Source organism: Poromitra crassiceps, assembly GCF_964638095.1.
Source record: "Poromitra crassiceps genome assembly, chromosome: 1".
NCBI classification, from domain to species: domain Eukaryota; kingdom Metazoa; phylum Chordata; class Actinopteri; order Beryciformes; family Melamphaidae; genus Poromitra; species Poromitra crassiceps.
In genome coordinates this window covers 19,473,879-19,486,731 of record NC_139623.1, presented here as the reverse complement: position 1 = coordinate 19,486,731, position 12,853 = coordinate 19,473,879, and the positions used below count along the sequence as shown (strand labels likewise).

At 44.1% G+C, this 12,853-nt stretch overlaps 1 protein-coding gene across 1 annotated transcript in view; it reads right to left on the bottom strand.

Annotated features, from left to right (window-relative positions):
* The window catches only part of rars1 (arginyl-tRNA synthetase 1), a 200,847-nt gene that overhangs the window by 74,524 nt on the left and 113,470 nt on the right, over positions 1-12,853 (bottom strand). Inside the window, exon 11 of the mRNA XM_083647781.1 lies at positions 5,563-5,672. Coding sequence (XP_083503907.1) covers positions 5,563-5,672 — 110 coding nt within the window. The remainder of the gene's footprint in view (positions 1-5,562; positions 5,673-12,853) is intronic.

The window sequence follows — 12,853 nt, the reverse complement described above, 5'->3', positions numbered from 1 at the left end:
GGGGGGTGGTGGGGAGGAGAGGGGTAGGAGAGGAGGGGGGAGGAGGGGAGGCGCTCTGGCAGAGGGGTCAAACCTAGCGTAGAACGCGTTGAGTTCGTCCGGTAGGGAGGGTGATGTGTGGGGGGATTGCTGTTTCTCCCCCTTGAAGTCAGTGGCAGCATGGAGTCCTCTCCATAGATGCCTGGGGTTATTAGAGTCCAGTTTGGACTCTAGCATATTGCCATATTCTCTCCGTGCTCTTTTTAAAGTGGTTCGGAGGGCATATCTTGTCTGCTTGTATTCCTCTGGTGTTCCAGAGTTGAAGGCGGTGGTCCTGGCGTGGAGGGCGGCCCGGACATCACTGTTGATCCAGGGTTTCTGGTTTGGCATTAGTTTGATTATTTTTTGGGGGATTATATCCTCTGTGCATTTTTGTATGAAGCCTGTTACCGTTTCTGCATATTCGTCCAGGTCTCCTGCAGCCTTGAACTCTTCCCATGCTGTTTGGTCAAAGCAGTCTCTCAGGATGTCCTCTGATTGGTCTGACCAGCAGTGGGCGGTTCGGAAGGCCGGGGGGTGTTGCTTGACCTTTTGATGGTACCTGGGAACGAGCAGGATGGAGGCGTGGTCCGATCTGCCGAAGGGGGGGCGGGGTGTAGCCTTGTAGCAGTGTCGGATGTTCGTGTAACACTGGTCCAGTGTGCGTTTTCCCCGTGTGTGGAAATTGATGTGCTGGTGGAGTGTAGGCAAGCGCTTCCTCAGGTTGACTCTATTGAAGTCGCCTGCCAGGATCAGTGCTGTTTCCGGTTGTTTAAGCTCCTGTGGGCTGATCGCACGGTGGAGTTCCTTGGCTGCGTTTGTTGCGTTGGCTTGGGGGGGAATATACACTGCAGCAAGGGTGACTGACGTGAATTCCCTGGGGCTGTAATACGGTACACATTGGAGCATAACGTATTCCAAGTCCGCTGTGCAGTGCGTTCCGATGTTAGTGATATTCGCACACCAGTTCTTGTTTATCATCAGACAGACGCCGCCGCCCCTTGCTTTGCCGGAACGCTCTGTGTCTCTATCGGCTCTGTGTATGCTGAAGCCCGGGATTGTGATGGCATGGTCCGTAGTGTCGGGTGAAAGCCAGGTTTCAGTCAAACACAGGACGTTACATCTCGCTATGTCCGTTTGGAATTGTGCCCTTGCTCTCAGTTCACACATTTTATTCTCCAATGATTGAACATTAGCCAGGAGAATGCTGGGCAGTGGTGGTTTATGCGCTCGCCTTCTCTGCCGTGCTAGCAGACCCCCTCGTCTTCCTCTCTTTTGCCGTTTAAGTTCAGGGAATTCAGAGAGGTCGGGAGCCGACCAGTTTTGTTTGGGGTGTTTTCGCGCATTTCTGATGTTTAGCAGCGCATCCCTGTTGTACCTACGTACGGTGATACTGCTGGCGCCGTCGTTGTTGTCCTCCATTTTGCTGGCCTTGTCCATTTGGGGGGGGGGGGGGGACGCAGTGGGAACAATAGAGTGGCGGTAATCCCACAGTAATCCATGCTGTTGCTGCGCTCTCTTTTGCCAAAAAAGTGCACATACGCTACTACTGTATGTACACTGTATAAAAACACTGATATATACACTAGATATTTACAAAGCGAATAGAAGCAACGAAATTATAAACAAAACGAAATTACTCTAAAAAAAGACCTATTTCTCTACGAAGTTCACAGAGCTCGCTCAGCTAGTCGCCTCTCTCTCCTGGCGCCATGTGGCCAAATTGATTTAACTTTTAACCATTTCGATTTCCACTTTCAATACGGACCCCCAGCATTGGTTAGTTGTTAACGTCGTGACTATATTTATAACGTTAATAACGTACTCCGGTTTGCGGGCTGAATCTGTGTGTTGCGCAATAGCTACAACCGCACTCTGGCTGTAGACCCGAGTTATAAACTGGAAATCGGAGTACGTTATAAACGTTATAAATATAGTCACGTTATAAACAACTAACCAATACTGGGGTCCGTATGGAAAGTGGAAATCGAAATGGTTAAAAGTTAAATCAATTTGGTCATTCCATGGCGTTTTACTGCCATTTAAAGTAACGACAAGTAACAGTTAGCCACTAACATTAGCGCTTACCCATCAGCGCAGCGTCGTTTGACGTCAGCACACTCTTCTAAACAGGTCGCGTGCCGCATTCCAGTGGGCATTCCCATGCTTTCACATGGACGCGCATCGCTACGACCAGCGTAGTGACCAGACGTAATAGCCCTGTTGGTGCAGTAGTCCACTCTAAAGACTGGTCTTAACCGACGTAGGAGTTACGACCAGGCATAGTTAAGACCAGTTGGTGCAAGCCCCATGTTGGGTGTGGATGCTACAGACACAGCCTTGTGTCTGGATGATGTGTGACCATCTTACATGGAGCATTTGTCTTTCTCCAAAATTTAGAGCACTGTTACTGAAAATTGCACACCATTGTACTGTAAGATAATGATTTTATGTTGGACTGCTGATAAACTCAGTTGACATTGCACAAGGTTTTTGGTATTCCTCCTGAAAGTGACTTGAATTTAATTTATTCTACTATTTTATTTTGAATTGCACTATATTCATTTTATTTGAGGACAAGCTCTTGCTTTAATTTTATTTGAGAGATTTTATGTTGGACTGTTAAAGAGAATGAGATGGTTAAATAAAATACAGAAATTGAGAAGTTTTTGAAATTTGAAATTAATTTACTTACTTGCACATCCATGCCGTCTGTAGTATAACCGCATGCAGCCGAGACGTTGCAAATATCCCAGTTTTCTCGGTCTCCACTCCATACTGCAGGCTCGCCGCTCGAAACTCGCGTCGGCTCGTAATGCAATGCAACGACTGTCTAGCTTGTGAACTAACTTACTGCTTGATAAAAAGTAAATAAAAATAAGGGGGAAATATAATATGCTGCTACTGTCGTCAGTGTCGTGTAAATCTATATATTCCTGTCAGCTCATCACAGCAAAGTGGAATTTTGATGTCACCACTTCCTCGTAGTGAACTGGATTCAGCGTTGAGAGACTCATTCAACATTGGACAATACAATGTCAATCTTACCGATCTATCCAATCAACAACCAATTAGGTTGAATAAATTAATTGTTTGGTATTGATTGGTGAGGGCGGTTTAGGCTTCAGCTAAGTATGATTGGTTGAAAAACACATAATTTCACTGTTCCCTGTGAAATGCATGTGTTTTCAACCAATAATATTTAGCATGAGATAAATTACCATGGGAATCAAACGCCCTAGAGGAGAATGTTTTTCTCCTCTACCCCCGAGGGCATGACCAGGGCATGACAGACAGAGACTGGCACAGACTCTGTCTGCATGCCGCTCCATCAGTGCCCTACAGGTGTCACTGTTGTTGAAGCATTTTAAGAATAGCATGATTTTTATTAAGAAAAAAGACATTTGATTGATATTTTATTAAAAATATATATATTATTATTATATAAAATCCCCCATCTCTTCTAACAAAATAAGGGAGGACCATCCTCCCTTGCCTCACTAGAAAAACCTCCTGTGAATATATATATATATATATATATATATATATATATAAAGTAAAGAAAAAACATTACATGGATGCAACTGGGACGTATCCTCAGTGATGTACCCTGGGGTCATAGGATGTTTCGGGTCTCGCAACATCATACACCCTGGCCCAGGTGACCCAGCCAGGGCTGGCCAAGCCCCAACTTACGTCCCAGTAGCTACCCACGGTCAGCCCTCTAGGAAGGTGGTCACGTGGTCAGGGCCACTCAATCCGCTGCTCCGGAACTACTCTGCCGGGACTGGGGGAGGGGGAGGGCTCTGGTACGTAGAGGGACCAGGCTCTGTGGGTATATATATATATACATATATATATATATATACACACACACACACACACACACACACACACACACACACACCGGTATATAAATTATATATACTGTATATAATATATATAATATATATAAAAACATACAAATGTCATTTAGATGTAACCTGCATGAGGAATAAAGAAAAAGAAAACTAGAACAACCGCACCGTGGATATATGCCTCCGCCAACAAGTGAGCAGTCGACATGCATGTCTGTCCAAACTTTGACGTTTGAGCCAAATGTGAAGAAATTTTGGCAGAGACGGAAAGCTCCGCAGACACTGGGATACTGTAACGTCTCGGCTCCATGCGGTCACAGATGGCATGGATGTACAAGTAAGTCAATTAAGTTCACTTCAAGTTATCCGGGTCTTCTAGTAAATTCAAATGGTCCACCAAGCAGCGCTATTTTCTCATATTAATATATTGTTTCATGCAGCATAGCCTGTCATTTTGCTAATAAAAAGGGCAACCTTAAACTCCGACAAAACTTTTAAACTGAATTTGGGCCGTAAATCCGAAGACATAAGGAATCGATTGGGACCAAGCCTGTCAACCTAGCGTGTCGGCAAGGGGGGTAAATAATGCTCCAAAGTTGATGAATTTGGCTTTACTTTTCCCTCCATGCAATGGAATGTAACTAAACAAGTATGTTGGTAGTTGTACTGATGACAGTAGCTGATAGTCACTCCCCCTGTCTTTACGACAGCTACTGTCATCAGAACAGTAGTGGAGTGGTTTTGATTGATTTATTCATCAAACATTTTACTGTCAGACTAACTGTAAATAGCTTACTTTATTGCATTGCTCAGCAGAAATTACCCCCCACCTTAAGTTCGCTCTGTCTCTCCTGTGCCTATATAACATTAAAATGCAGAGGACAGCTGTTTAATTTCCTCAATCATCTGCAAATGTGGTGATGATTTATTTTCACTATAATTCCATTCATAAGTAACACAATGACAGAATGTATGACTATTTTGGTCATTTTCAGTCAATTGTGTTGTTTGTAAGACATCTTATAAGCCATTATTTTACTGGCAAATTTTTCCTTGAACATAAGAAAGTACACAAGTTGCCAACTAGATAGATAGATAGATAGCCATTATTCCTATTCAATCTAGTAATAATGTAATAGTCTTAATTTGAGTATAGAAGGTGATTCCCGTTCGTGTGTGTTTTTGTCTGTATGTTGTTTGTTGAGGACCGCAATGGAAACAAGCCAGTGCTTGAAATAGCCAGGCTTTATTGTGTTTTTATCCTCGGTGATTGTCTGTACCCTGTATCTTTGTTGACATTTCACCAAATAAATCAATCAATCAATCAATAGATAGAGTATTGTATTCATCCCTGGAGGATAATTCTGGCATTACAGCAGCAGCAACATCAATGACAGTAACACAATATAACATATGAAAAAGACACACAGGTAGGTGTCTAGTAATGTCTAGGTGTGTAACTATAGTGTCTAGGTAACTAGTGTAAAATAATATGACATGGGTTTTTTCCACCTTCCTCCCCTATTTCCAACCACACCAGCCGCCACTGATTATTAAATTAGGTGGGAAAAATGTGTGCATATATCGGTATTGGCAATCAGTTGGAAAATATTGGCATATCAGAAAAAAAATCCATATCGTGCATATGTGTGTGTCTGCCTATTTCTACTCATGTTGTACAACTCACTTGTCCTCCCCCAACACCACTCCGAAGCCTGCATGTTCCACCCGCGTCACCTGTGGGTCGTACCAGCCAATCATCTGCCCCGCAGCAAACACAAGCTGGAAGTGTGTGCCCTGCAATTGAACACGCACACCCACACAAATTTAATGGCATGTCTTAAATGTCATGTTATGCTTTCCCCGGTACAGAAGAGCACCTATATGTCACCGAACATAATTGAACCCCGACCACCCACAGCACGCACAAAAGAAACAAGAAAAGAAGAAGACTCTCATTCAAAGGGGGTCAGCGCTGCTCTTGCTCTGCCCTTTTGCACTGTGTGTACAGTAACTGTCATCTCTGTTACTTACTGTATGTTAGAGCAGTGGTGCTCACTGTGGGGTTGATGTGGGGGTTTCCAAGAAGTCCCCAGCAAACGTATGAATTGTTCAACTTAAGCATCATTTCATTTATAAGAAGTTAACATAATTAGACAATGTTGACTGAATTGTCAACTTCTTACACTCCATTTCCTTCTTCGGAAGCAGCCAAAGCTCAACTGGGTGGAGTTGGCAGATTTGAAGGTCTGGACCGAAGCAAGGACAAAGTCCCACCCACTCCACAGTTGTGGATTTGAAATGAGTTTACGAGTTGACAATTCAGTCTGAATATCAGGCTAGTTCAGGAGACAAAATCGAATCAATGGTCCATGGCTCTAAAGCAGTGGTTCTCAATGTGGGGCCAGGGGACCAGAAGGGGTCCTTGAAGGGGTTCCAGGGGGTCCCCAACAAATTAAAGTTCACCATTATTTAATTTACAAGAACACAATGAGAGGATGTAGAAGAATGACTGTTTTGATCATAATTTAGTTCCACTGTTATCTCTTTGTCTACAATACAGATAGTCACGAGATTCTGGACAAAATCATATCTAGTAGGGGTGTAACAACGAGCATATTCGTATTGAACCGTTTAGGTACAAGGATTTAGGTTTCAATACAGATTGCAAAATGAATGCATCTTTCACTAATGAACAGTATACGTCTTCTACAAGGATATCATGGAAAAGAAAAACTGAGAATAAAACAAGGAAAGGTGTTAAAAAACAGTGTTTTCTTTTTTAACTAGACTGTGAAAATAATAAAGTAAATAAGTAATGAATAAATACAAATAATTTAAGTCAGTGAAATGTCTCTGGCATTTCTACTTTTTTGCTGTATCGAAAACCTACCGAACCATGACACCACTTTGAAACGAACCGTGAATTTTGTGAAGGGTTACACCCCTAATATCTAGCAATAAGAAATATTCTCAGATTTAGTTCCAAGACAAAATCTCCTAGACTGGGGTTTCTGGCCCTAATGTGGATTACATTAGGCGTACTTGGTATGAAACGGGTTGAGAATCAACTTTGCGGGTTGCTAGTGTTGTCTCTGCACAGCGGCATAGTGTGGTCTCTGCAACAGCGACACCAAGACAAATTCTAGTACATTTATTTGGCGAATAACTGGATTCAGATTGAATCATAAGCCACTTCTTAACATGCAGTGGAATCCGTATTATAACCTGCACCTAGCCGGTTGGCCTGCATGTTAACGCCTTCTTGCCTTGCCTCTGAACTGGGCGGTCGCAAATTCCTCTCTCCTGCTATCTCACCCTCCTACAGCCTGCACCCCGGCCTAAAAAGCTTCTCCTTTTACACTGTCTCTTCAAAAACCTGAGGAATTATGGATCTAATAAGCTGGTCTCTCAACGCAATTGACAAGATTTAGCCTGCGTGCCCGGACGGGACTTTTGCTGCGGGGTACGTTATGGACGGATGGCTGGAATGGCGGGTACTCTGCCTTGCTATTTTGACTGTCGAGGACGTCGAAGATGTTTATCTATTTGGATTTATGATAGCAGGACATTTGCTAATGGGATTGAGCATCGCCTTTGTCTATCGGAAAATTACCATGATGATGGGAAAAAATTAGAGCCCCAAGCTACCTATTCTCATGGGCATGGTAAACGAGTTGGCCCGTGTTGTGAACACTCAAGACTATTTCGATCACAGATCGCATTCTAAAGGTGGATGGTATGTTTGCAGATGTGAACAGAAAATTGGGGCGGCTTTAGCTCAGGAGGTAGAGCGGGTCGGCCAATGACGCAAGGGTTGGCGGTTCGATCCCCGCTCCCTCCCAGCTGCTGTCGTTGTGTCCTTGGGCAAGACACTTAACTCTCCTTGCTCCCGATGGTGTGTAGGCACCCTGCGTGGCAGCCTGCCGCCATCGGTGTATGAATGGGTGAATGTAGACTACCTACTGATTGTAAAGCGCTTTGGATAAAAGCGCTATATAAATGCAGGCCATTTACCATTTACCATTTACCATTTACCAAAATTGGACGAGATCCTGGAGAAGTTATAACATACGGGGCTGAAGTGTTTAAAGTTGATAGAGACGAGCTTGGATGGAAAGAATTGGAATGTACTTTTCACTCCGATAACCAAAATATCCACCATTGTTTTCGGATCCCCCCACTGTCTGTTGGTCTTGGCCAAGGCCAACGGTGAAAGATAAAATGTCCCCATGAAGAGCCGATGTGAAACGTGGAGCTACAAAACCCCACCGTTCACCCTCGCCACCTGTTGGATAAGACTCTGGTCGAGGCCGTCACCATAGCGACCCGCTATGTTTTCGCTCTCCATCCGGGAAGAGACGGCTACCACTATCAGACTATCAGGCTTACAGCACACACACAAGGACAATTCTGGACAATCCTGACCACACATTTACACTCTCTCAAACACACACACACCCCATCCTCCCCTCCCATGCCACCTTGTTCCTGCCTATTAGCTCTTGCACCCTTTCCCACCACGCTCACCCCTCCCCCCTCCTTCCATCGGATACATCTTACTGGAGCCATAGATATATGGATCTGCTATGAATGATAGCATAGCCTCCAGTGTTGCTGTGGACGAGCTACTCCCTCCACTTCCCACTGCAAACCCCCGTCCCCCGCAAACCCACTCCCTCCCCCCCCTCGTTTTTCTTGTTTCTCTGTGTATGTTAATTCCTTACATTTAACAACAAATGTTTATGTATTGTATAATATTCAAGTGTGCCATTATTCCTATTCAATCTAGTAATAATGTTAAAAGTCTTAATTTGAGTATAGAAGGTGATACCCATTCGTGTGTTGTTTTTGTCCCTCATGTTGTTTGTTAGAGGACCGCAATGGAAACAAGCCTATGGCTTTATTGTGTTTTTATCCTCGGTGATTGTCTGTATTCCCTGTCTCATTGTTGACATTCACCAAATAAAGTCAATCAATCAATCAATCAAACAACAATTAGCCGGCCTACGCGCACTCCCGCGACTCCGTATCTTATCTACCTCGACCGCCGGTATAAGATCCGCTTCCATGCAATCGCAGCTCATGTTTAACAGTAGCAGGTTATTATCCGCATATCCGTAGTAGTGGGCAGGTGTGGCTCTTCGTGACTCACTTCACGTTCGCTAGTTTATTAATTAATGAATCGTTCGGGCAATCGCTTATATCAACGAGCAAACTCACGGTTTCCTCAAGTGTTGCAAAAACGGCTTGAATTGTTAAGTGGGGGCTAGAATGACCGTGCTTTCCGAGGTGAGGGCTGGCTTGACTGCAGTTGCAGGCAGCCAGGTCCAGTGCATCAGGAGGGACGCTGCTGCGCTGCTTGCTTGCTCCCATGTCAGAAAAAGCCTAACGTTTGTGGGAGATTCAAGTTGTCGCACTTATTACTTTTAGCTAACGCTACGTTGTTTTTTCATCAAGGCAATGTCCAGAAGATATGGGTTCATGAGTTTCTGCAAATGCAGATAGATAGGCTACAGTTGTAGGAGCATGCATGCATGTTGTCTGTTTCAATAACGAAAGCGTCCTTTACCGAGAACGACGTGCCGACGAATTAAATATTCTTGCTGCGAAATCGGCCTCTTAATGACAACACTGGAATAAATAAGATCGACTACGACTATAGAGGCTATAAAGAATGGACTATAGAGAAATAAATGGATTCAAAACGTTTATTTAGGAAACATAGGCTATCAAACTTTTGTGGGGAGAAATACATTTAAAACTAGTCAGATATGACTAGTTGCCACCTGTAAAATAAATCACCCACAGTGATTGATGACGGTGCGACCACTATTTTGACTGCCTCATAGCTAAAGCTGTTTCCTATCACATTTCTTGTGTTTGATACATACTACCGCACCGCACCGCACCCCCCCCCCCCCCCCCCCCGCCCACTGGCAGAAAAAACGGCTCATATCCAGTTGTTTCTTAACAAAGACCCCTCATGTTTAGAAACCTGAAAATATCCTGTTCTCTGTAGCCTGACATGATCCAGAGTCCATGTTTAAAAGGCACTTTAGTATGACAGGGCGCCTACAACGTGTTTCCCTCAGATGATGGCTTTTGTTTATATTAGATTGTAGACAGTCAATTTATCCGCTTTTATCCATTCATTCATCGCACCAACCAAGAACTCATTTGTCTTTTCCTGCTTCCTCTCATCCCTGCTGATGCCTGCCTTGATATCAGCCCACACAACATTTTAAAGCATCCCTCCCTGTGTCTCCTGATGTAGATCAGTGCTTCTCAAACTTTTCAGCTCCCAACTCCTGGAACAAAATGCCAAATGGTGAGCTTGGATGCCAAATGCTGATTTTTATTTTCCTTTCACAGCTTAATTACAGTACAGCCAGGGCCCGAAATTAACTTTTTGACCCACCGGCCAGTGGCGGGTAGATGGAAAAAATCTACCCGCCAAGCATATTTCTTACCGGCCAAAAAGAAAACGCATTTTTGTGTCACATACTGTATATCCATATATATACATTTTTTTCAGTACATTTCAAGTAGATAAGGTATTACATTGAAGAATACACACTTAAATAAGAGGCCAGAGTAAAATTTGAAGCAAATTATTTTAATTGATTGATGATTGATTAATCAATACATGTCAAGTCAATCTTATCAATACATGTCAAGTCAATCTTGAGCTTAAATTGTAACCTAATGTTAAACATCAGACTCCTCACTCTCTACCCTCTTTGCAGGATTTAACAGAACAGAAGTAAATTTGAAGGTTTTGTAAACATAACTCCTCAGACTCCTCACCCTCTCTCTACTTCTCCTCTTTGCAGCCAATGTGACACTGGCTCTGTTCATGGTCACGAACGGCTTCCAGCTTCATTGATTTACTACCGATGACAAACGTGTTGTTTCTATTTTTCTTTTTGGCATACTTGCGGCACACGGAACAACAACTAACTCATCACTACAGCCCCAGCAGCATCATACTGTAGCCAGTCTCTTGAAACACCGCTATCGCCAAACTTCCACTCCTCTCGAAACTTTCTTTTGTTAGGTGGTCCCGCTCTCGCTGCCGCTTCATCCTTTTTGTCGGAGAAAGCTGCGGTGGGTTTTCTTTTTAGCGGCCGGCTTACTCCCTCGATATGGTTCCACATTGTAACCCATTTAACGTTATATTAAGCTAACGTTAGCTTAGCTATAGCAGGCAGACCGGCGTAACGTTAGCTCCCTGCAGTGCAAGCAGGCGCTGCAGAATGCAGATGGCCACGGCCAGTCAGCACAGAAGAGTAGCGGATGTGACGTTCGTAAACAAGCCAAAAATGAGGCCGGAGAGATTGGGGGCTGCAATAAAGGCGACTGTCGTAAGACCAAAACACACCGCCGTTTTAATTATTTTACATGACTATTTTGTTACCCGCCACGTGGCGGACAGCCCTTTTATGTCACTCGCCAAAGCTAAAATATGCCCGCCATTGGCGGGTGGCGGGCTCTAATTTCGGGCCCTGAGTACAGCACATTCCTTCGCCAACGCTATGCAATTGTCAAGATATGCCAGTTGTCGGATTTTCACCAAAAGTGAATATTTCTTCTGTGTCGCATTACCAACTTGTTCCAGGAGATTCACACATTTCCCCTGACTGGACTTGAAATGGGACATCTGCCGGTTCACATTCTAGACACATTTAGCTGCTCCATTTTTGTCAATTAACTCAACACCAAACAGCTCTGTAGTATCTTTTTTTTTTTTTGCCCCCCCCCCCCCCATTTTCTCCACAATTTTACTTGGCCAAATTCCCCCTGCTGCCCCGGTCGCTGCTCCACCCTCTGCCGTTCTGGGAAGAGCTGTAGTCGCTTCTTTTCACCTGACAGCAGGGAGCTTCACCAGCAGGACGTAGCACATGGAGGATCACGCTATTCCCACCAGTTCCCTTCTGCCCCGAACAGGCGCCCTGACCAACCAGAGGAGGCGCTAGTGCAGCGATCAGGACACATAAACAGCTCTGCATCTGTTCAGTTTCCATTAGTGCCATTCTGTGTTAACTGACAGCTGTGTGTTAACTGACGGTGCGACTTCAGGCACACAGCCCAGCTCAGACTGTAAAGACGCTCGTCTCCTCTGACTCAGTCTGTTCTCTCCAAGGACACAATTATCCACTCCAGTCTGAAGGAGATTACCTTCCTTCTTCATCCCTCAAAGATCTGGAGGTGTTCTTTCTTGAAGAAAGGTCAAGTATCTCTCTACATACAGCTCAGGACTGGGAAGACGGCAATTCAAGGAGGACTGAAGCTGTTCTGAAGGCAAATAGTGGCCATTATCCTCATTAGGTGCTGGGTATATGCTGTTAGGTGTCTTAAACATTTTGTCCACCGCATGCATTTTCTCTGTAACCATCCCTCTCTTGATGTACATTCTGTCTTTATAAGGGTTATAAGTTGAGAAAAAGTTGAGACAGAAAAACGGCAGGTGATATGAACTGTTTTTTCTCAGCCGACCAATTGCGATGACGGAGACGCTGGCCGTTTCCCATAGCAACAATAAATATGGAGAAAGTAAAAGTGGCGGTGGAGAAATGGGACATGGTAATCAGTGAATTGATGTTAATGTAACAGCCGTCATGAAGGCAGTATGGATAAAGGGACATGTATTGGAAATATCTGGTAAGCCTTTGCTTGTTGCACAACACTGTATTGTCTGCTAGAAGTGCTAACCAGCTGGTTACTGAGCTAGCAGCTGCTAAGCTAACGTCAGGTGATGTTATCATGATCAAATTTTCCTCACAAAAAGAGCTCCAGGCAGCGCTTTTTGCACGCAATAAAAATAAAAATAATAATAACAATAATAATCTAGTGCTGCACGATTTGGGGAAAGGGGCGATTAGCGATTATGGTGGACAATATTGCGATTTGCGATTGTGATTGCAATAAACAAATGGTATCTAGGGATGTGCCGGCATGAGTTTTTGACGGTATGA